Source organism: Cylas formicarius, unplaced genomic scaffold (genome assembly GCF_029955315.1).
Source record: "Cylas formicarius isolate icCylForm1 unplaced genomic scaffold, icCylForm1.1 PGA_scaffold_4__25_contigs__length_36172078, whole genome shotgun sequence".
NCBI classification, from domain to species: domain Eukaryota; kingdom Metazoa; phylum Arthropoda; class Insecta; order Coleoptera; family Brentidae; genus Cylas; species Cylas formicarius.
Window position 1 is genome coordinate 13,591,898 of NW_026844334.1, and position 26,831 is coordinate 13,618,728.

Genomic DNA, 26,831 nt, shown 5'->3' on the forward strand with positions numbered 1-26,831 from the left:
CAATTACCTTGCCAATTATTTTTTCTAACCAATTTTATTATGCACGAATGCCGTTTTTTAATTGAGGTCAGTAAACAAAACTATTTCTCATAAAACAAATAATTTGCAATGAGTTGCCGTGGAACACAATTGATATGATTGTAATGGGAAAATACACACATTTGAACAGAGATAACCGAAAATTCTCAGAATTGTTTGCGGCGCCACTGGTACGTGTCCGCATTCCGCCGACAATTATTTGTAATCTGGGGCAAAGAAAAATGCATTCAAAACTCCTAAGGCTTTGGTGAATATTCGAAACCTCAGCGTTGATAAGTAAAATACAAAAATAAGAACACAAAAATTAAATTTTAAAAAAATGTAAGTTTAAAGAATTTAGAAAAAAATAAACAAACCGCGAAGTTTTTCATAATTTTAGCACTTTTTCCTGTCGCACTCGCTCTGTAATGCCACTCCCACTCTTCCTTAGCAGACGATGGCACTTGATTATAATCGTCAATCGGAGGCGGTATTTAGCTACGCTTTTAATATTTGCCTCCTTGAATTATTTTGGAGTGTATAATAAAATTAAACATTTGTTTCCCATGCTCAAACCAACCAAGGTTTAATAAAATTGCTCCATGATAAAATTTCCGGATTTGTCTGTTGCCTGTCATGTTTTTGTTTAGTAGAACTTATAATCTCGTCCTATCAGAAAATTGGTAGTGATTTTTGCTTTTATATTACAGAGTGTGAAGAAAATTTAAGAACAGATTAAATTTAGCGAAAACGCGTTCAATATCGAGTTAGTTTTGGTTAGTATGTTTCACTAGAAGTTACGTTTGCATATACAAAAATCGTTTTCTAAGACGCACACATCAGTGGCGTTCGTAACGGTGAATTTATATGTTTAACGAAAAAGAATGTACAGGTTTTTCCAAAAAATAGTGTCACCTTCTGAAATTCAAATTAGTTGTGCCGGAAAAGTGTCGCTTCGGCGCACTGTTTTTGAAATAAAAATTCATTAGTAGATATTGCAATTGCAAAATCGGTAGCAGTTTTAAATTAAAGTACGGACAGGAGCAGTTCAAAATTATTTGCTTAGACTCTTCCATTTTTTACACGAGAATTTACCATAAAATAAAAGACTTCCAATTACTTAAATGAATAGTTCACCATAGGCAACTACTATTTTGAATTAAAAATTAACTGTAACACTACAATTTCAAGTCGGTAGGTATCCCATGTAATTTCTTTCCGTATTTAGTTATAAGCTTCGACATTTACAAAAAAATCCAATTAGATGACTATTTTTTAAATACCTCCCTGATTAATACAATAACCTTGATTTCGAAAAAGTGCGTAAAAAAAACCAGTGACGTACGATTTTTTCGCTAAAAAACTTGATTAACCGTCACCACAGTCACTGATATGACGTTTTAAACGCCATTTTTGGGCACATAAATGTGACTTTTCGTAAAACATTTGCGTGTACCAACACCCATCTCAATAATATTTCAACGCGGTTTCGATAAATTTAAAATAAACTATAGCGAATAGAAAAATTTAAACAAATTAAATTAGGACGGAATTATTTTTTCCATATTTCTAGATTTAGGGCAATAAATTTTCTTCACAAAATTCTGTAACATCCAGTATACTTAACTAATGGAGTACTGGTAGCTGTAACGGAAACGGTTAAAGTTATAATGGTCGCATTGGAAAAAAAATTAAACCGAAAAACTAACTGAAACTCCGCGTATCGTGCATCAAAGAGTTCAGAAATCAATGTTCATAAAAATTCGTTTTGTAAATTTTCATTATTAGTTTTTCAAACGAAAACGAGGCAAGATACGAAAACAACTCAAAAATTGCAAAAAAAAGTCAGTGGCGCACATCCCTTCGACAATTAAGGTAACTCTCGGGACGGCGTAATAATTTTAATCGAGTTAAAGCCTTTTATTATTCTGAACGGTGTAGTCAAATTTCAACAAAAACGAGAGCAAAAAATATTTAACAAATGGTAAAATTGTTTTTTTGTTTATGACATATCTCCACCTTAGCATTTGCGCGTCTTTTTTTGAAATACCAACCTTAAACAAACCCCAACATGACAGGTAGATATCGAAGTAAGGAAGCCAGATGTGTTCTAACGGTAGCTACTTATGTGAGCTCGTCTTACCATACTACTTGCAGATCATATTAAATGTTCTTGCACTTACCAGCGAAGAGTGCGTCGTACCTGGAGAGAGTGATAGAAAGTTGCCCTAGATTCGAAGAAACACATTTTAAATGAGTAGACCAAAAAATTTACCTTCCATGCTCACGCAAAGCGTCCGACACTACCAGCGGTCTATTTTAAAAACCTCTCATAACGTTTCGAGTCCGTGACAAACAAAAGACAATTTATAACAATTTAAATAAACTTTATTACGATACTCAAACAAATTACCGTTACGACAGAAACGTTCTAACAGTCGCCTTGATGGCGCACCTACACACCGGACAATCTTCCAAATTGGGAGCGCAATTTACGCAGGTCGCCAAATGGCCACAGGGCAGGAAAACTATGCCCACTTCCGCGTCCATACATATCTTACACAGTCTTGCCTCTCGTAAAATCCGATTTTCTTCCTCTAACGAGACGGAAGTCTTTTGTTCTAACATCGCCGGCACCTGAGAATTCGAGACCAACCTATCCGGTTGCTGATCCCTCCGTTGAGTGATGTCGTTCAGCACTGACGTCACCGAGTTCCTAATTTGACTGTTATGCGCGGAATCGTCCAAGTCTTCTTCCTCGAGTTGCATGTTTAACGCAGCTTCTACTAAAGCGTCGGGTTGCGAGTAACCTTTTCCTGTAGTCTCTAGTTTCTCTTTTATTGCACGTTTTACCCGTTCCACGTTGATACCTATACCTAAAGCCGCTAGAGCAGCGGGACTTATCATATGCTCCTGCAGTTCCCGTTCGCTGACTTCCCGTCTGCGCCTAGCCGACTGGATTTTGTCGTTCTGTAACAAAATAAACGTTTGTTCTAGCGATAATACTACCAAGGTAATGGCGTAGATAATAGCATCAAACCTTAAACATCCAACAGACTAAGTTATTTCTATTTGTATTGCTCGTCTTGTTAGTTTAACCCACTTAGCCCAGACTATCTTAGTTTTAAACAAGATGTTAAAGAGCATTGCTTTTATGGTACGAATTAGTAAAAAGTCACAGTTGCTAGTATTCAACAAGGAACAAGATTCTAATTGGGTATACTCTATTTCTAATTCTTGTCTTTCTGGACAACACTCTTGTCGCAAAGGCAGTCTACACTTCCGTTCTAAGCAGGACGTTAAAGAGCATTCTTTTTTTGTAGGAATCCGTAAAACGCAAAAGATGCACCTAGCCTGAAGCGTTCAACAAAGAACAAGATTCCGATTGAGTATGCTCTATTTGTATTTCCTGGCTTTATACTTTTGTTGTTTATTCTATGTTAAGTTCAAATCTTGGCAGAGCATTGCTTTTTTTTTGGTTGGAATGTGTAAAGACAAGTCACAAGACGCCTAACGAGAAATAAGATTTAAAATACTCTATTTGTATTTCTTATTTTTTTTGTAGTTTGTTCTAATTTAAATCTAAATATTGGCACCCAGTCCAGACTGTTTTTTGTAGTTATTCCTAAAAAGCCAAAGCTGCTAGCACCAATGCACCAGGCGTCCAATGAGGAACAAGATCCCATGTAGGTATGCTCTGTTCGTGTTAATTTGCTTTGTGAACAAGATTTTTGTCGTTATCCTTTAGCAAGCGGTCAGACTTTGACGACTAATTTAAGAGTCAGATTTAATAACATTATTTGCAAAGGAGGTAGAATACCATCGCCAAATTCAAAAGTGGATTCCAATGTATTTTATTATTCCACAGCAGCCTAAAACTATTCCTGTGTATTAAAAAAAATCGCTTCGTGTATAAGTATGTATGTACGGAGAAGAAAAATTGTTTCCAGTTAATGCTTTGGATATTGCTATGAAAAGGGGCAGGATTGGGACGCAACCTTGTGGTTTCATACACTCTATATAATCGAAGATTCCTAGAAGGAACCACTGGCTTTTTATGGGAGAAAACAATCTCATGTGCATTATATGGATCCAAAACAGCAGGACGGAAATATCGGTTCAAGTACCTGCATCTCTGGCGAACTATATCAACTACTACTCGGAGAAGCAATATATTTGTAAGCCTACCCAGGAGTGCTACCTAATTACCGAGAAACATTTTCAATCTCGTTTGGGTACCTGTCCTGAATCCTGAGTTCTAAGGAGCAGAATTAAAAATGGGTACTCAGTAAGAATTCTAATAGACACTACCACCAGAAGGCAGTTGTTTAAAACGATAGCACATGTAGGTTGAGTTCAGAAGAGAGAGAGCCTAAGGAAATACCTCCTAATGAAAGTACTGTATATAGTTCCTCCACAGAAGAAGGGTCGAATGAATTCTGCATCCTGGCTACCAGGTAGTCCTGGTAATGGTAATATGTTTAGAATAGTGCGTGAATAGCTTGACAAAAATACTTCTGATTTTGTGTGAGTTAAACATTAAAAATTGGTTATACAATATACAAATTCTATTGTATTCCAAAATACACGCAGGACGGAGAGGCGAGATAAATAAAAGGGAAAAAGCTACTGCACAGCTTACACAAAACAGACAATTTCGTTTGGAGCTGTTAACACCCAATCATTTTCTTAACGCTACAAAACGTGTTAAATATGGATAATTACAGGTAAATGGATATCAGAAAAAAAAAGCGATACCACTTCCGTTCCATTCTTATTTGAAAGTGACTATATACATAAATGTGAATGAAATGGGGTTAACCGTACCGCTTACAGGACCGTCTCTGCCAGAATATACTCTTTGGTAAGATACAAACACGACGTTGCAATAAGTATTTGTTTGCCAATTTGTTTTGTTCTCTAATCAGATCGTATTTTTCAAATACCCGAACATAATCGATTTTATAACAATTCAATTATTCGAAAATCAGTCGCAATATGTTTTTCGTGCAAAAATCCTTGAACGAGAAACTGTTGTTTTTTCCACTGAACAATTTGCGAGGTAGTCGAAATTCCCGATATAAAATAAATAACTAATTATTATTAACACACAATGAGTAATTACTTGGAAGTAATTTAAAGTTTGAATAAATAAATATTTAAGAATTCGTCGAATTTTAACGCATTCGATGCAGGAAACCGCTTCAAAAGAAGAGAGTTGTTTAAAGAAAAATGTCACGTTGCAGTTGCTAACGAGGACGCACTGTTGACCGATGGACCATAAAAATATAATTAATATAATTATTATTTACGTGACAATGGACCGTAAAACCATCGTCGATTCCATAAAACGCAAATGTTAATAACATGAATGTAATAATTAGAAACGGAGACAGGCATGAATGCAGTTATAATTCGTTCGAAATAAATATTGATTTATAAAACTTTTCTCGCAATAGCATTCGATACTGCGTAGGTTAAAAGCGACATACCATTAAAAGTTGCAAGAATAGTTGCATCGATGCCAAACAGAAAAACAAAGATTGTGGACTATATTCAAAGATTCATATCAAGACGCATACAAGGTGGAGAAACCTGAACAATTTTCCTTTAACATTTTGCACTACAAAAAGTAATTTTTGGCGATTTACAGTTTTCATTTTTAATTTTGGGTGTAATTAGCATTTTAATTTAACACTTTTAGTTTACTTAAACCCTGTCAGAAGAGTCGTGTGACATATTAAAGACGACATACAGGTTTTTTTTTTCAAAGAAAGTTCCACAAGCTACTGTAATATTATTTACACATTTTCAGCCGACGCAGGAAGAGGAATCCACAAAATTTATAAATAATATTTCCTTTTATCTAGTATCTCAAAAAACAATTTCCTTTTTCTAAGCTTTGGACCATTACACTCGTCCACATTTTTCGTGTTAGTTTCTGGAAATTCAACAGTCAGATCTTCAGTTTTAACTTCAAAAAGATTAAAATTGGTGTAACTTGAAAATACAAAAAACGTTAAATTTATGAAAAAAAAAATCAAAACAGGGAGGGGATATCGAAAATTTCCACATTGATCTTTTGCATGGATTCAGTTATGATGTTACTAAAAGATATATAGAGTAAGTAATATAACAGACTTACAATAGTAAATAAAATACATCAGTACGAAAATGAGAATAAAAATAAAAAAAGAAGAAAATACTAAAAAGGAAAAAAGTACGTAAAGGACCACGGAGTATTTCATATTTAAAAAAAAAACTCTCTTCTTATTCATCTATTGCAGTAATTGAATAGTTAGTTCAGTTTGCGAAGGAGTATAATGGCAATATAGGCTAGTAATTTGTAACCAACATTGCATAACAATTCGAAAAAGCTGTCCACCATGTATAATAAAACTTCTACAATTTTGTTTTGGAATGTCCAAATGTCCAGGGGCAAAAAGGTACCAAAAATTAGCAAAATTGATTTTCGCGACACCACAAACTGATTTTGGTCAATTTTGGTTTGTTTCTGCTCCTATTAGATAAACCCGCTTTACATTCTTGCTTCTAGTTGAAATCGACTTTATCTTTTGGTGATAGTCAACGAATTTAATATTCGTGATATGAGTCCTTTGACGAAGAATGAGACAGATGAGAAGAAGTTGAGTAAAGAATCTGATAATCGCTTGGGTTCATTTAAAGTTAACAATATTTAGAACGATTACGATCAAAATGTTATTAAGGTAGTATTGCATTATTAAAAGTAATATTCCTCGAATCGTGAATTTAAATTTTGAATCACGCCGTGGTCTAAGTAGCCTGGAAACCGGCCATAATAGGCAAAGACAAAATTCCTATTTTGGGACTTTCAATGAAAGGGTCAGGTGGTGGAGGGGCCAGGCTACCTCCCAACAATGGGAAAGTCCTTAAATATTTGACTTTTACCATCTTAATTTTAGTTGTAATTTAGTGTTTTTCGCGAGTGGTAGTGTTCGGAGGCTTTTAGATTGTGACTGTTTTATAAAATAACGCGAATTAATTTGGACTCAAGTTATTTCACAGTATTTTAGCATTATGGAACTAACTCCATCAGTTATGTAAATTTTATTTATTTTATTTAGTTATTTTATAAGGATAACGTAAAAAATTCGTGTTTATTAAATTATTCACAGATTCGTTCGTCCAAAAGTAGCATATACCAGTATATGCCGCACATATTAGGATTTGAACTAAAAGAATGACTTATTATCGTTTAAACTGGTGCAATTCTGCAGCCCCTAGCTGGCACTCCAACCACAGCTGACAGAAAACGCGTGGAAAGTATAGCGAAAATAATGCATAGACGCATAATTGTTGGTATCGACTAACATTTTTATTTTGAGAAAAATAGTAATTAAATCATAACCTGGTACACAGGTTCAATTTTAAAACTGAAAACAATTAATATAATATTAAACACCCTGTATATAAAAGAATAAAGCAAGGATCGGATTATCAAAATCAAAGACGGATTTCACAAAATATGATATACTACTTGTATAGTAAATTAAAACAGATATGTTTCTTTGTTTCAGGCTCCTTCTGCCAGGGACTAGGTTATACTAGAAAGGACATTTATGAAATGGTGAAAGACCGATTAAGACACGGGTTATCTGTTCTATTGAATCATCTGAAAACATGAAGGCATCATTTTCTACTCTATTTTCCAAAATCAGAGAGAAGTTGCGAGCTGTCAACAGGGCCGAGCAAAAATTTGTACATAATTACATGTATTAATACATGGGAAACAAACAGTAGAAAATGCGCTATTACCAATTGGACAATTATCCGAGGAGGCTCAAGAGGCCAGATATAAAGGCACAAAGAAGTATCGTGAATATTTCTCTCGTGTAAAAACAAGGGAAGATGTTTTCAGTATACTTCAAGTATCCTCCGATCCTTCTATTAGGAAGTTTCCAAAGAAGAAACTAAAACAATATTCAGAATTTCAGAAATGCTAATATCGAGCGGTTTTCAAGATTCTCTACCTGACTGAGATGAAGATAATGACATTCAAACTGATTTCGAGTTGAGTAAGAGTGATTCAGAATAATAATTAGTTAATAGTACTTAAATTAGAAATACTTAAATGTCTGGTAACAATCAATATATTTAATACATTGAATCGCATTATCTTTATTACAATTTTAAGTGAGGTCGCGAGAAGGGTCAAGGTATAAACTACCCTCCAGATAACTAAGAAATATTAAATAATCTCTGACAATTAAGGCACAATTTGTAAATATTTTCTAAATTTGTTTCTCAACATAACTCTTGTAATTAATCCTCTTCTCCCCTCCCCCGTGGGTCATTATTTTTTTTACTTATGACAACATTACATAGGTCAGTTTGAAAAATTTCATTATGGTTTTTTCAAAAGGAATTTTTTCTATCAAATGAGCCAAATACCAGCCGCCATCTTGTAAATGACATTTTTTTGAGCATATTAGGGATCAGAGAGCTTGTCAAACCCCAGATATCAATTTTGGCACAATCCAACAATTTTTGATGGAGAATTTAATTTTTGAGACCACTGTGCGTCGCCTTTCATAGGCCAATAAGATAACGGTCTCGTATTGCAACGTTCCAAAGTAAATATATAATAATCCATTTATCGAGTTCGCATCAATCACTATGATTTTGTATATTCGCCGTTCGTTGACCTATGTTACGAAATGGCGGCGCGGCAATAAAGCGATTTCACCGACTTTCTATTTTTCCTCGCTGCGACGAGACCCGAACGAAATGATATTTTTTCCGACGTCGTCGGCAAAACAACGAAATCCTTCGACGTGTGTCGGCATTGTTTCGAGCACGTACCGGCCATATTGTTTTCTCAAAATAAACCCCGCAATTCGTCTCGTATCGCGCGGGCATAGCGAATCGCGGAAAACGAAAAACCATTTTAATTGAATGGGAAACGAATAATCGTCGCGTACGGAGTATTGCGGGGCTGATTTAATTAGAACGGAAGATTTGCCGTGAGGCAGAGCCGGACACGTTTCGACGATAAAACCCGCCCGCGGCTTTTGTTTTTCGCGGGAGGTTATGAATCGAAACGTTGTCGGAAACCGCGCCGATCGATTCAAGCTTATACGTTTTTACGGCCTCTTATCCGGGACGAAGCACGTGCAAAAGTCATTGAAAACGAGACGGCAGTAATAACGATCGAGGCAGACAGAAAAATGGCGCTCGAATTAGCCGACACGGCCGGAACGGGTTGCTGGGCGCCGAAAACACCCGCGATCTAATTACGGTGACGCAAACTATTTCCTATATTTATCGATGTTTAGAAAAAGGCAAACCGCAACGCGAGGCCTTTGGCTCGTGGCGCCGTCTAGATTGCCAGACGGTTTATATATAAACCGTATTTTTGGTCATGTCACGGAAATGGGGTATGGAACTTCAAAGACCCTTAGACAAGTACTTTTCATGTAAACACTACAACGTGTCTACTACCAAATTTCAAAAAATTTGGCAGATGAAATTACCAGCCATGTTTTCAAGAATTTCCGCGTGTGAAAGCTCAAAGCGTTCGTTTTCATAAACAAAGGTTTAACCTAGATGAAAAATATAAAAAAAGTCCAAATCACAAAAGATAAAGTGACCAACTACACTCATTTACTGAGTTTTGTACTCTTTTTTCGCAGACCGTACTCTTTCCAAATCCTGTACTCTGAAAGTACTCATTTTTATAATTTTATACTCATTTGTATTTGTAAAACATTTTTTAAAATTTTATTTCAATTTTACTAATTAAATATTTCAAATTATTTTGACAGTGATTTGAATTTCACGCGCGCATATTGCTTGCCGTTTCCGGCACGTCAGAGAACACCACCAGATACCAGACAGCAGTTCGACAGTGATTTCCGGCACAATTGGGAGGCCGTATTATGTACCTTTCTCTAAGAACGTCAAAATTACATCTGTGACAAGAGATGGATATATCTATCTCTTCAATATTTGTATCAAATTTTATTATATTTATCTAATGAAGGTGAAGTTGTATATTATAGTTTAATTTTCGTTTTCATTTAAAATAAAAAATTATGTTAGTAATATAATTTTTAGATTATTAATTCAAATATGAGGGATAACAAAAGAAGGAAAAATCGTTTAAACGAAAATAAAAAAAAAGAGTTTCTAGTTTTGTCTAATCAGTTATTGCGAGTTATAACAGACAAAAATTTAAATAAGAAAATTTAGGCGCTCTCGGCTGATAACTGATAGCTGATACTAATTTTGGAGGTCGCACCCGTAAAGGTGTCAATAATGTGTACACAAAATTACAAGATCTTTTGAAACGAAATATTTTGGGAATTAGTTGTAATGGTCACATTATATCAAATGACATCAATACAGTATCAAGTTCAATGCCAATAGATGTGGAAGTAATTATTACAAATATATATTTATATTTCAATCGGTTCACAGTACGGGTAGCAAGTTGAAGAAATTCTTTCAAACGATATGTCACAAGCTATGCTTTATTTTATTCATTATTTCATAAAATTATTCTACAAATTGAAGGAGATAAAATTTCAGCGGCAGAAGTTTGTCTTATATTAAACGATTTCATACTGCAATGTAAATCAAGATTTAATGATGGATTTTTACCACTAATTCTAAAGAATAAACTGACCTTTTTGCAAGATTCCAATCCCGGAATAAAAAATGAATTTTTAAAAGAAGTTAATTTTTTTTATAAAATTTGCTATGAACATAGCAAAGAATGGACAATGAACTTTACAGCATTAAATTATGTCAAACGGACTATTCTAAATAGTAAAATTGAATGGAAAGAAGTTTCTTCAGCGGTTGAATTTGTAATGAAAGAAGTTGTTGTTGTTGATATTTATATTTAAATGGAGAAAAATTGAAGAAATTTTTCGGCATTTTAGAGTAGAACATATCCCACATGAAAATTTAAAAGTTTTAATAGAAATTTCCTTATGTTGTCCCGGCACTAATGCTGCTGAAAGGGTATTTTCACTAGGGAATGATTATTACATTGATATATGCAAAATGAAAGTTGATCCTCATTTTCCAAAAAAAGTCCTCTCCGAAGAAAAATATGTTTTGAAAAAAAAAAAGTTTTTATCGCTTTTTCATCTTTTTTTTCACCTATGAAATACTTGCAAAGTGTAAAGTGTAAAAATAGTTGGTCAAAAAAAGTCCACTCCGAAGAAAAATATGTTTTGAAAAGAAAATACAGTTTTTATTACTTTTTCATCTTTTTTTTCACCTATGAAATACTTGCAAAGTGTAAAGTGTAAAAATAGTTGGTCAAAAAAAGTCCACTCCGAAGAAAAATATGTTTTGAAAAGAAAATAAAGTTTTTATCGCTTTTTCATCTTTTTTTTCACCCATGAAATACTTGCAAAGTGTAAAGTGTAAAAATAGTTGGTCAAAAATGATTATTAAAGGTGCAAATATGTATTTGGTATACTCCCATACGGAAAACCATTTAGTTAGTTACACTTTTTGAAAACTATGAGATAGTTAATATCGGCCAGTTGAAAAAGTGTTCAAAAACAACTGCAATGGGGAAATCCGATACGGTTCTTGGCTTACAATTTAGAAAAAGCGAACAAGCTAATCAAGAAAATTCAATAGAATATTATATATTAAATGGGTATTATTCTGCGAGTGAAGAAAGCCGCGTGATTTGCACAACAGTACTTAGTCCTCGACAGACCTCTAGTGATTGCACATGAAAGTTTCATCTCCCAAATTATAGTCATATACCAAGAAATAATTTGTTTCAAAAACAAAAACTGTATTTCAATGTCACCTAAATGAGTCCTAAATATACGAGAATTGTCCAGAAATTAATTTTAAAGAATACAAAAATTAGTATAATTAATAGACTCCCACCCCCTCCCGTTAAGTTCGTCGATCTTTTATGGGAAAACTATAAGTAGCAAAAATTAGAAAATTTGGAATTAAACTACTCTGCACTGCGTCTAAAAATTTTTGAAGATGGTCACACAACCGAATATACCGGAAGTGGGTGTTAACTTTCTTATTTTAGGTGGAATAACCTATATATTAAAAGTTTTTTGTATTCGCCGGAAAATTGTAGACGTATTTCATATACAATACTTTATACACAAATATCACCGTTTTTGAGATGTTTAACATTTTATGTCACAAATGACGTTTGCACACTACACAATATCTCTATTTTACTCTATTAATTTACCTTGTTGGACAAATTTTGTAATTTCAATTATTAATAATACATGATATTGAAAAAATTTCGATTAAAATAAATAAAATAGAAAAATATTTTTTTCTAAATGGAAACCACGTATTTTTGGAATTCTATTTACCATTAAAAATTAGACTACTCTTTATTGGGCTGTATATTCCTAATATTTAGAGTTTTGGAGATATTGCGGTTTTTTTCGTTGGTCTTGACTTAACTTACACAAAAAAGTGTCAAAGATACTTGCCAGGTCCGATATTTGTCAGTTCCAATATAAAAAAAAATCAATAAGCAGAAACCATCACCAGCAGTTACTATAGAAAATAGTTAAAACTAGAACAAGCAAAAACTATAATAAAGTAGTCTCAATTTTCAATTCCAAATAAGATAGGATAATAAAAACTGCCATTTGAAAAAAAATATTTTCGTCAGTTTTTTCAATTTTATTTTAATTGGTATTATTTACATCCTGTCTTATTAAGAATGCGGCGTACAAACGTCATTTTTGAAAACAGATATTAAATATCTCATAAACTTTAAAAATTAGATAAAGAATATGCAATATATATGAAGTATAAAATTACCGACACATTCAAAAAAATTTGCCGCACTGCAATTTAATTCCAAATTTTTAAATTTGTGGTACTTACAGTTTCCCATAACAGATCGACGAAGCTCGCGATGGGCCACTCTGTACACTGTACAATTCTCTGGATTTTGAGTTTTTGGATTAAAGATTTTCCCCACGGGAAAACCACCAACAAAAATTGCTACACCAGATTTCAAAGATTTCGCAAAGGTTTAATCCATTTCAGATTTCGCGGATTTCACAAAATTTTTATGGATTTTTAATAAATTTTGCGAATTTCACTGATTTAAAAAATATAACGAGAAAAGACGCTATTTTGAAATCTCACACAAAAATTATCGCATCACACACAGGGTGTCTCGACGGGAACATCGATCTCATATAGCAACTATATCTAACATAAATTTGAACATATGAGGATATTTTTTGCATATATTAAAATTTTGATCGTTATAGCTTTAATTACATAATGTTATTTATACAAAAATTGAATGTTCAATACATTTAGAAAAGAAATCGGACTAAGTGAATATTCCAAAAAATTTATATTAATGATCCCATCAGTAAAGTATTTCTCAAAATTGATTACGATTCAACCAAATGTCACACCTGTAGTTTTCGGACCCCCACGAAACTTCCTACACCGACACCAATGTCAGGTATCTCAAGAAAAACAAATAATTCATTTACAAGACGACCGATAAGACAAAATTACTTTACCAACAACAATCAACCCTCTAATTTTATCAAGGAAGAATTATTTAACCAAGAATGGGATGAAAATTTTGATTATTCTGTTAATCAAAACGAGTATAATGATTACGACGAATTTGAGGAAAACTACAAACAAAATGAGTATGAAGTTACATTAGATATCGAACAAAACGTCAAAACGCAAAATCCAAATTACGAAAATTTTCACGAACTCAGTCGAACAAACAACCAACCCTAGTACAGATTAATATTTCTTCTAATAACGCTTTACTGTATATCCAAATACGTAAACCAAATATTAATATACTACTAATATACTAATATTACGCCCAACTATCGCCCAAATATTTTCCAAATTGCATTTATCATAAAAATAACGAAATAAAGACAGCTCTGGAAGTCAAAATACCAGATTTCAAGCTAGCATACAAGCATTTTCTGAATTTAACATCGATTATCGAATAGAGTTTATCTTTATTTGATTTTCATGACTTTTTGACACAGTAATAGACTTAACTGATTTAATTAATATGAATCTGAACATCGATTTAATAAATAATCAGACGCCAACTGTACTCTAACTGTAAATCCCCATGAAACATCTTTAACGAAGATACCAGTCAGTGAAATCGAAGGCGATATTTTTATAAAACATCAAAAACTACAAAATCCAGAAATACCATCCGCTATTTCATATGCAAAAAATAATTTCGCTCTAATTGAAATTCAAAATCCCACGGACGGGACAATATCAGTTACGTTAACACAACCCTTACAAGTTGAACGATTTAACGCTGACCAATGCGAATTTATAAATACGTACGAAACCTCAAAATAAGGACATAAAAGGAGTAATCTGTACCCAACACATGTACTCGGAAGAAAAAACTCTGATCACAAAATTATGTCATGAATTCTCGGATATTTCCTAAAATCCAGATTAGAGATTAGAACAACGGATGAAATACCAATGCATACGAAATAATATAGATATCCATTCGTCCACAAAGAAAAAGACGACAAATATATGATATGCTCGAAAAAGGAATAATAAGAAAACCAAGCAGCCCATGGTCAAGCCCTATATGGATAGTGCCGACGAAATTAGACTCATCCGGAATCCAAAAATGGAGAGTATTGGAATATATTTCTGATAGATATTGAATCCTGAACATAACGGATATTCTAGATAAATTGGGACGTGCATAGTATTTTTCTACACTGGACCTTGCCAGCGGCTTTCATCAGATTGAAATGAAAGAGGACTCTATCGAAACGACAGCTTTAAGCGTAGAAAATATACAAGAATTCCATTCGGACTTAAGAATGCACCATCAACCTTCCAACGTGGCATAGATTCAATTTTGAAAGACGTCCAAAATAAAATGTGTATGGTCTTTATGGATGACGTAATCGTTATAAGTACATGACTAATAGAACATATTCAAAATCTGAGATTAATATTCCAAATTTTGCGAGACGCTAATCTGAAGATACAAGCGGACAAGTGCGAATTCTTACGACGAGAAGTGGAATTCCTTGGCATGTAGTTACCCCAAATGATATAAAACGAAATCAAAAGAAGATTGAAGCAATAAAAAAATATCCTTTGCCGAAAACACAACGAGACATTAAACTATTCTTAGGTTTCATCGGGTATTATCGCAAATTCGTAAAAAAATTACGCGAAGAAAGCTAAACCATTGACACAATGCTTGAAAAAGGAAAGCAAAGTCGAACACACAAAATAATTCATTGATTCTTTTAACACGTGCAAAAATGTGCTAACTTCAGAGCCAGTATTATCTTATCCGAACTTTATAAAGAAGTTTGAATTAACAACCGACGCTTCAAAGGAATTTTATCCCAAGACGGACATGCAATATGCTACGCATCAAGAACGCTGAACCCGGCAGAGATAAACTACTCGACAACTGAAAAAGAACTCTTAGCAATTGTTTGGAGCTGTAAATATTATAGACCTTATTTATTTGGACAAAAATTTATTATTTACACGGATCATAAACCGCTACAGTGGCTAATGTCATTAAAAGAGCCAAATTCACGACTCGTTAAATGGAGACAAACTTGAGGAGTATGAGTAAAAAAATAAATATAAAAAAACCAAGCAGCGGATGCTTTATCAGGATATCCAATAGATATGAACGCTATTGAAACTGACTCGATACTTAACAACTTAGGAGACGCGGACGAAATTATACGTGACATTTTATTAAATGATAATGTGATCATTTCTTCTTATGTTCAACCGCATAAAGAAAACTCAAATAAACTGAACCAACAAATAAAGGAATTAAATGAAAAAACGAAAGAAGACATTATTTTAAAGAGAAACGAAAATCGTGAAGAACCACCAGATTTTTGTGATCAAAAATATGCTTTCATTATAACAAAATTTAGAAGAAAAGAACTGCCCAAATTTAAAAAGATACCGTTAATAAACCAAACGGAAAATAAATTAATGACACCCAAGACAAGCTATCATAAAAGTAGTGCAAGGAGGTCAAAAGCTAATAAAAATCTATTCTTTCAGGAAACCAATGAAGATCAAAATATTGACTCTTCTACTCGTAGTAGTTCTAACCGAACGAATAGTAACGACAGACGTTCAAGTTACCAAACTAGTAAATCGTATACTTCCTAACGCAAAGTTAATTTATAACAAACATCCATTTATCCATTATGTAGATTTAAGTCAAATAATTAATCACATAGAAAGCACAGAGAATGTATTAAAATAATTAAAGATAAGTTTAATGTTAAAAATATCACTAATAATATTTCTTATTATGGATTTGCCGAAAATTTACTTTTAAGACCTGAATGTCTAATACAAATTACAGTGGAAAAATTTGAAAATTTACATCCACATGTTCGTAAAGAACGAGGCCAAATTAACGCGGTTGGTAAAATAAATAAATGGCTATTTGGAACTTTCGACGCTGACGACGGACATTATTATAAAGCAATAAATATTATTATAAAGCAATAAATACACTTGAGAAAAATCAACATAATTTAGCCAAAGAATTAGTATCTTTATCAAAGGGCATAATTAATAACTATAATAAAACTATTGTGAAATTAAATGAAAACCAACGAAAACTACAAACTGGTTTTAAAATATTCCAAAATGCAGTATTAATGCCGATAAATTCTTTACAAGACTATCTTAGTTTTCACCAGATCATAACGCAATTAAATTTAGATTTCTAGATGACCTAGACGACGCTATTATGTTTGCAAAAGTTAATGCGCTTCGAAATAGTATTTTACCGATTTCGCACTTGAATAAAATGCTTAAATATCTAGCATCAATCTATAAAGAAAATGAAATTCCACAATTTAAAAACGTTTTATCTTCTTATCAAATTTTGGGAACACAGGTAAATTTTATCAATCAATTTTTATACCTCAATTATATGGCACAAGCGGAGAATAAGAAACAATTCACCGTAGAAACATGTCCCGTTATCGAAGAAATATACTTTTGTGAAGAAGAAACTCACCCCCGAGATGTTAGCGTGGAGAACTTATTTGACGACATTGTGATGGAAAACTCCCCAATTACGAAAATGAACCTGTCAGAAGCAATTATAGAACAAATCACTCAAAAATTTAGTTCTCGTTCTGTCACAGAAGCCAGAAAAACTGCTAATCATGTGTAACAAGGATCGATATATGCAAATCGAAGTACCAGTACTGATTAAAATACCAGTAAACTGTCAAGTAGAAATTAATGAAGAAAAATTCTTCAACGATGTAAAAATCCGGTTCGGAAAACCAATACTTTTACCAAAAATCCAAATGACGGAAATGAATGCAATGAAACTCCTGGATACCCCTAGTCTTCCAAAAATAAATATTGACGAAATATACCAGCTAAGAGACTTAGCAGAAAAAATAACTCCCATGGAACCAGTGAAAGAAGCAACAAATACGTTCCAAATAATTGTTATTGTTTTTGGAATAATCGTGGTTCTAATTTTAGTTTGCATCATTAAGAAGCCCTTCTTGGAAAATGGACGAAAATCGACGAAAACCGCATCTAAACCTGCCAAGAAGAAAATTTTGAAGCTTTTTCGAAAAAACGTTCCGTTATTTTCGATTGTTAAGGAGGGAGGAGTTAAAATTGCTCTTAATTATTCTAGGCTTTGCATCGGCTAGTCCCAATAAAACTTTGTTTTGCTTCCTGTATAAATAAATGTTTTTAAAAACGGTCTCCCGAATTTTGAACATTTACGTATCGTGTCTACTACCAAAAAATTACGAGTTAAAAATACATACCGATATTATTCTTAATATTTTCAACCTTGCAACTTTTTGTAGTTACTGTCAAACAGGTTTCAAAATGTGAAAGATGTAACCAGCGATCAACTACGTGAAGGAGAAAAAGAAGAAAAATTCAGGGAAACCACTGAACAGATGATTAAACTTTTCCAAAATTAACACAAAAACCAACGTTTTTTTTTCTCGATGGATACTTTCATTTCACAGAAAAGTAGCTCAATGACCGGTCGACTAACTAACATTCTATATCCAAGACATTTCACAATAAGCACGAATAATTGGATACACTAGCTCCTAAATCACAAAGCAAGTTTTAGAAGCAAGAAACTATCTCAAATAAGTCTCCATACACTTTAACAAATTACTATTCAGAACTGCAGGTACAACCGTTAATTATCAATATTTTATCAAGTCAGTCTCTATCATATTTTGCTTAAACAAATGAGTTATACTTGTTTATTTTTAACACCACTTTTAAGACAGTGGTTTTGAAGTAAAAGCAAAATGAGCGCTAAAAATTGCAAAATTTCAACTACGCTTCGAAAAATCATAGCAGATTGAAAGAGAAAAAAATCCTTTAGAAATATTGGTAAAATAATTAAAAAATCACATTCAACTATACAGTATGTAATAAATCAATACAAATCCACCGGATCTTATATAAAATGCGGCCACGCAATAAAATTGATTCTAAAACAAACGGTCCAAAACTTCCAGCGGAAATCACGGAAGACTTCTCAAAAAATGTTTAGCCCTTAAAAGATTAGAAACTGCTTGCATCAAGCAGGTTATAACGGCCGTGTTGCCAAATTAATTTCGGGAAAAAATCGAAAAAAACGTTTGGAATTTGCCCGAGAACACATTAACAAAACCAGGAAGTTTTGGGAAAAAGTGACGTGACGAAACAAAAATTAATCTTTTTGGGTCAGATGGCCGGGATAAAGTTTGGAGGGAAAAAAATACAGCTCTGAAAATCGAAAATGTCGAAAAAAAAAGCATAGTGGAGGTGTTGTTTTATTGTGGGGGTGCATGCCAGCTAATGGGACAGGCAATTTAGCTTTTATTTACGGAATCATGGACTCACATGGCTATTTGAATATCCTAAAGATTTAAACCAAAATGTTGAAAACTTTAACCTTGGGGGGCATTATTTATTCCAACAGGATAACGATCCTAAACACACTGCTACGCTTGTACGTCACTGTATGATCCATAATGTCCGCCAACAACTTCATACACCACCACAATCTCCGGATGTTAACCCCATAGAGCACTTGTGGGAAGAATTAAAGCGACGAGTGAAAAAACATCAAGTTATGAGTAAAGAAGACCTCAAAAATAGGATAAGAGAAAAGTGGGATAACATATCGCCAGAAGTTACAATAAAGCTTGTTTTAAATCTTCCAAAAAGACTTAATGCCATTATTAAAGCAAATTGCACGAAATATTAGACTTTAAGAACAAATAATAGTGTGCGGAGACTTATTTGACATAGTTTCTTGCTTCTAAAACTGCCTTATTTTTTATCGTTTAAATAAAGTGTTTGAGATAATTTTTATTTTATGTTTATTACTCTTAATAAGATTGCCGATATTTACTTGAAACATATTTCTCATTAAATGTAAGTGGAAGAAGCTGCTAAAAGAAAACTGAAAAAATACTATGTGTGCGAAGACTTTTTTGACCGACTGTAGATAATATTGTTACTGTTCGGTTTTGGTTAATTTATAACTTTTTTTTCTTTTTAGGGAAAGGGTTTTCTGCCTCACATTTCATGAACTTTACAAATAGAATATCTCTTGCTTCCTTTCACTTAATTCTCGCACTGCTAGCAGTATCTATCGGTTTCGTGTCGCATTATTGCTTTTTATATCCAAAAAATTCGTGATTTTGAATCGAACGAGTGATACGATTAATGCGCGCTTTTGAGTTAAATGCACAAAAAGCAAATTTTGGAAAAAAATAGAAAAGTGAACGCTCTCGCGCGTTGACCGTCAAACCAACAAGACGTACCGGTTTTCGGGAATGAAGCAAAATTTATTTTTTGACACCATAATTGGACTAAGATCTCATCTGGGGGCCCATAGCGGCATCAGTAAGTCCCTCAAAACTTTGTAATAGCGGTATCACTCAAATATTATATTGATTTCGATTTAGTAACTGCTACTCTACAAAAGCAAGTCGTTAAAAAAAATAAAAGAAAAAATTTGAACTACAGTCTATTAGGCAATCTAAACCAAGCGCTGTCAGGGTGCTTTAAAAAGTTACCATTGAAATAAAATTGGCTTGACCTAAAAATAATAGGCTATATAAAATAATCAAATCAAATCAACATGTGTTGTAATTTAGTTTAGTGCTAGTAATTAGTAAATTGCATTACTGTAATTAACTTTTTTGTTGCGAAAAAATATAACTTATAATATAAATACATATTTATGTAATTAATTGTATTTCTAAACATTTTATTGCAATGTACTATACTTTTTGAGTTTACCAGATTATTCCAACTTAATTCTAAAAATACTATATTTCATTAAAAAAATGTTGGTAACTCTGGAGATTATTTCTGATTGGTAATATCAGAACATCGTAAGCGTTCTAGGTATGCGTTTATCACCGGATTGTAACTAGACCAAACCAATGATGAATCAAGGTGTATAAATAAAATACACGTTTTCATTCAAAATAATAGAGTCGCCTGTCTAATTGCCCGTTCGACCTTAAAATATCTTATGTAACGAGAACGCGAGTTCTATTTCGTTTTTTTTTTATTAATTCAAAGAAAACTCAATGCTGCGGTTAACTTTTGTAATATAAATATGTATGTACATAATATTATATTATTTGCAAACATCAATTTTGTATGCATCGCTAATTATGGCAACTGCAACGTGGTATGCGGTGATTCATGCGCCAAACGTTTATTTTTGTTATTATTATGGGACTGGTACCGCCGTCTCGTGATATGGAATATTTATTGTTAACTTGGTTTAAACATGAGCGTAGATGCGCATCCGAGAGAGCTGCCCACGATTACTTATTACACGCAATAAATATGAGGTTTGAAGTCTAGTCGACCGCATCCTTTAAAACGTACACGTTTAATGGGTAATAAATAAATATTACAACGGTACGAAAAACCAGCCCGGCTGCGGGTTTCCAGAAAAAGTAAGCAACGTTTGGCAACGCCGCTTGGAAATTTTACTAAACGACTCGCGGCATCTCATTTTAACAAGAGCGTCACATTTTTTTTGTTTTTATGTTATTGTTTCATTGAGCTACACGCATCAAAGACCATTCATCAATGTGGTCGGGTAAAAGAACACCTCTTAGCTACTTTTTTAATTATAACTACCAGACTTTTTTCAAAGAAAAAATTTCAAAATTAAGGTTACAGCCTTCTTCTTCTCCTTCTAAACTTACAGCTTGGAAAAGAATTGTCCAAGACAAGACTAAGATCCAATTGCTTACCATCGCATGCATCAATTCAAACTTAAATTTAATTGTGCCGCGTTACTTATAAGTTAAAAAAACGAGCTGGAACACGTTTAGCAGTTTAGGGTAATTTAAAACTGTGTAGTTTACGCTTAAATATATATCCTATTCTCTGCTTTAGCCTTTGGCTAGTGCATTTCTTTATTAATCGTGTTTACTTGAATATTTTTCTCACTCAACTTTAAGTACCCACTCTTAATTCATTTATGAAACGCAGTTGTTTTAATTTAATCATTTATTACTAGAGCTAATGTGGCGTTTTTTATTTAAAAATGTGCAGCTTTCTTTGACCGCATTAACTATAAATAAACACGTATGTTATGTGGGCATGCGCACCAATTTCGATGTAATATGCCCATTCGAAATAATCTAATACTCCGCCCATGCGCTACTGATGCGGTAAATCAAAGACCAAAATGGGATTGTTGTTGTTACGGGTGCGAAAAAAAACCCTGATGTGGGATTTACGTTGTTCCAAGAGATTCTATTCTTATCCTTCGTTAAGTAACTTACAACCCGGTTTTCCCGCGAATTTTTCAAGGCGTTAATAGAATATTAGTCCCGTATAGCTTGTGAATTATGTATGGCAGTTCAAAAAAGAAGTCTTCAGACGACCCATTGTTAAAATGCATTTTTGGAGTCACTGGAAAATGGAGTTTTAAGCGCTTTCCTTGTAAAATTGCGTCGGAAAAGTTGAAAACTTCAGGTGCCTATGTTAATATTTCTGAAAAACACATATATTAAAAAAGACTGCCATATTTTAGCATCGGCTTAAATATTTGGAAGTTTGCAAAAGACTATTATGCACTAAATGCACTTAAAATTTAAGTATAGATAATAATGCATATGCGACGTAATTGTCATTTTTCAAGGTTTTATAATGACGTTAATAAATAATAAAAAAATCTGATTATCTCGCAATATTTTACTTTTGAAGACAAATAAGTACAGAGAAAATTCTCTTTAAGCATAAGAAAGAATACATAATACATATTAATTCTTTCTAATTGGATGTCATTACACAAATATCATTAATATTAAAAATCTTACAAAAAAAGTAAAACTTATATTGCTAGGAAATACCACATTGGAATATTTTCATTATTAGTTATTTTGGCTTGTTTTTGTGGTATTATTAAGTAAAGAACAATTAATGAATATAGAAAGCATTTTGGGTCTTTTCTCAATCTACTTAGTGCAACAAAACTGTATACGGCGTCAAAATGTGATAACGTGGCAGGCATATTTTGCTTCGTTATATGGAAAATAAACACAAAATAAACAAAAGAACAGAAATTTCTATAATTTATTAAATATAAAATTCGGTATCCAACAATCTAATCAATGTTATTGAATTTATTCGAACACTATCAGATCTAAGTCGAGACGATGTTTTGTAAACTCGGATCAATCACATCCAACAACAACAATTCTTTTTAAAAATTCCAAGATAAATGTTTTTATTTTCATTACTTGAAACGTACAACCGAAGTCACTAAAACGTTGACGCTGACCAATAAGATTAATCCCTCTGGATTAACCGTGATTAGCAGAAATGATTAAGACTTCTAAACAAAACTTCTACAGAGTGTTTTTCTTTAAATGAATGTCCAATATGTCACAGGCCGAATTCCTAAGTATTTTTAAGAAAAAAAGTCGATATGAACCTCGGTCCACTCCCCAAGCGCTCTATTTTTGAGATACAGATACAATATTGAGATGAAAATTGGGACTTGAAGCTTTTTTAAAATGATAAATTAAAACTTAATCTTAGTTTGGCATTTCCTGGTAGGGTACAAGTTAACTAACCAAACCTGACTAATGTTAGGATTCGTATAAAATAGCATTATATAAATTCTGCAAAGTTGATATACCGACATAAATATGAATTGAAAATGCGAAATTAAAAATGCATATTACAAAAAATAATATAATTCAAATGACCGTATATCAATGTTTGGACATTGTGTAAGTTTATATGGAGTTTAGAGTTTCTTTACACGCAGTATCATAGACTAACCGCTTTATACACAACCATTTAGTCTTTAAAGTATTCTTAAGCTTACCAAAAGTAATATGGTCCAAGAGAATAAGAAATAATTTTGTTTTGTTGACGCAAGAACTGTTAAAAAGAAGAGACACTGAAAAATACCTGTTTGGTCATCTTTAATATAATTTATTTGTTTCTTCCATTTCAATTGTTTTTTATCTCTATAAATGGAACGGCCTTTCTTTTAACATCAATAAAAGAAAGATATAAAATTACCGAAGCGATTGATATTTGGTTATATTTGCGATCTTCAAAGAACTTTACAAATAAATCAGATCGTTTTTGATATTTTTCCGTCGACCACATGCGCGGAATTTTCCCATTGAATTCTCGTAAAAAAAAAGAAGGTCCGCATAAAGAGCCTCTTTGTTAACTCCTACTTCCTTTCTCAGCAAAGCGGCGAGATTATTTTGGTAAACTTGATCTTTGATCCTGACCGGTGAAACATTAACTGGTCTGCAGGCTCCGCCATTGTTTATTTTTTCACGCACACACACACACACACACTCATATTGAAGTGGGTTTCATTGGCGTAGTCGCCTTATTTTCTAATGGGTCTCTACTTATGAACGTTTAACGCGAAATTTAAAAATATCTTTGCTTTAGATAAGCAAGCTTAATTATTAGTTTGAAAGTATTTTATGCAAATAGTATCGCGTATAGTAGCGAAGCTTATTGTGTTCTTGGTAAAAATTGTTATCCGATTGAATATAGGTCGCTTTTGACTTTGTAAATGCAACGTGTATTATCAGTTATTAATTCTATGAGGGAACCATTTACTTTTCAACGTCGAATTAGATCTTAACCTTTTTTTAATAAAAATAAATTGTCTGTGTGGGCAATTAATGCATTGTAGCTGAGCGTATTAAATTCCAAAGCTGTAAACAGTTTTCGTATGAACTTGGTGAAATAGGGGAATTTTCAACTTCATAACTCTAGGTGAAGATTGATGTGTAAAGCAACAACATTATTTGGAAGAAAAGTTCTCATCTGCTTTCGGCTGTTATTATAATATTTTCGGGTAACTCCTCTAAAACCCACAATCCATGCTAAAAACAAATCCGATTTTTTGAGGTCTCGGCGAATCCCCCATAAAATTAAAAATCGCACACTTAGGTCCCGCGCTTAAGAGTTGATGCTGGTAACTTTGTAGTTTTTTTTTAAGTTATTTGTATACAATCGTTCTAACCTTTTTTGACAAGTAAGACATTTGACAGCATAAAGTGAGGACTTATTCAAAAATAGATAGATGATTAGCTAGCACCCTCTAAATATAAAACGCATCAATCCTCAAAAATGTGGGAAACCAATTGACATATCAGTCAAAATTTTAGGCATTTTGTCAATAACTACATCTACCGGATAATTCGAATATCACATATGTAGGCCTTACCTACGCAAGTATTTTCGCTATTTTAAAAAAATGGCGACAAATAGAGGGCAATGTGTGAAATTTATATGCATATTCAGAAAATCGTTCGGTGCAGGGAAAAAATTTCATAGCCGCACGAGCTGAATTTTACTATATTTAGGACTACTATAATCAGTTTTTCCATACAGCTACTAGAGATTGATATAGAGGCTCTACTTAATGCTGATAATACAGGAATTTATGAAGCAACTATGAAAAAAACGTTTGAGAAGGTTCATCTAAAAATCTCGTTTTTAATAAATTGCCTTCGACGACAACAACCCTCAACATGGCCGCTTACAGATAGCCAATATGTTCAGCATGAGGCATTTTAGGGCAGCATTTTCTCAAAATATGCCTATATCTCGTTAATTGTTCAAGAAAATCGAGTTAAGCGTATGGAAATTCTTGTTTAGAAAGAAAATGGCGCAAAATGCAGGTTAGTGTGTGAAATATAGAGGCATGCAAGGAAAATCATTTCCTTTTATATGAAAATATCAATGCCGCCTGTGGCTCATCAATTTATAAGGCAATAGGGCTACTATATTATCTAATAGCTACATTGTTTTTTCAATTCAAAAATTGAATGTTTTTTCTAATTTATTGGATACATAGTAATATTTAAAAAAAAGTATATATAACTTGGTACAAATTCCACAAAGCAATCCTACCTGCTCGCTCTGATTGGTATGATCCAAAGCGCATGCTGTAACAAAATCCTGTCCCTTCACCAACTTAACAAATGAACATCGAGGAAACCATCGAGCATGCTCTGTCCAAGGGTCATCATCAGGGTCCCAGTGTCTAAGGCCTCCATCACAATGGAAACACCTTACTTGATCTCCCAAACCTTCATAATAAAACCCGGCTTGGGACAAAATTTCTGGTGTTTGTATCAAATTTGGAGACCATTGCGAAAATGACCTTAATCTGGCCTCAAAAGTAGCATAGTCAGATCTTTTTGGTCCATTGTGTTTCTGCACACCTAATTCATCCAAATTTCCATCGACAGTTGAGCCGACAATATTCACATTGTGGAAAGAATTTGTTTCACACTTGTTGGAGTTGTTGGAATCAGGATTAACATTTAACCTTGGGATTATTGTGTTATTAACAAAGGGACAGGAAGGAAAATGCCTTTTGTGCTCATAGTCTGGATCGTCTCCCATTTCCCAAGCTCTTGCAACACCTTTGCAGAAGGCGCACTTGGTATTATCTCCGTCTTTTAAATAATAAAATCCTGCTCTAGCTAAGCGCTCTGGAGTTACAATGTTTGATGCTGGCCAATTTTCAAATGTTGCTAAACGAACTGCTTCATTCTGATAATCTAAAATTTAAAGTCTAGATCAGAATGATTGCTTTATTCAAATACAGGACAATTAAATTCTACTTCAATTCACTTAATATATTTAATATATTAAAATGCATAAATATTCTTCAATGTAACGCAATGGGAACATACCTGGTCCATTGGAATATACAGTGGTGGACTGACTTTGGCCACTTAAGGATAATGATGGAATATTCCCCGAATCAGAAGGATTTCGAACAAATAAACAAGAGGGATTCAGGATTTTGTGACGAGCCATTACTTGATCTCCATATTCCCATGTCGATATTTTCAAGTGGCACGAAAAACATTCAACTTCCAGCCCTTGTTTGGTGGCATAAAATCCTGCTTTAGCGATTCTCTGGGGACTCACTACCGAATCACCAGGCCAGTCGTTAAATGTTTGCAAACGGCGGTTTTCGTCGTTCATGTCGGGTAATTATTGCACATGCCGATTATTTCGCGAAATTTAACATTTTGTCACTTTACCGAAAATCTCCCAGAACGATATTGAAATCAGTACTTCACATTAATTACAGCGCACTGCTCAGCTGATTTCTGTCAACGATAATAGACGTTTATAAAATGAAAAGAGGCAATGTGAATTGAAGGATTTGGTTTTAGTCAGTTTTTCAAACATGCTGATTATTTTGTACCTAGTTCTATACAAATTTA

The 26,831-nt window shown here is 33.3% G+C and overlaps 1 protein-coding gene across 1 annotated transcript; it reads right to left on the bottom strand.

The window, feature by feature from the left end:
- Positions 1-2,417: 2,417 nt before the first annotated feature.
- Positions 2,418-26,735, bottom strand: LOC132701485 (baculoviral IAP repeat-containing protein 7-B). Its single transcript, XM_060669434.1, has 3 exons — positions 26,289-26,735; positions 25,498-26,153; positions 2,418-2,988 (listed from the first exon to the last, which is right to left on the bottom strand). Exons 1-3 carry the CDS (start codon positions 26,584-26,586, stop codon positions 2,434-2,436), a joined length of 1,509 nt encoding a protein of 502 aa, XP_060525417.1. The 5' UTR covers positions 26,587-26,735; the 3' UTR covers positions 2,418-2,433.
- Positions 26,736-26,831: the final 96 nt, after the last annotated feature.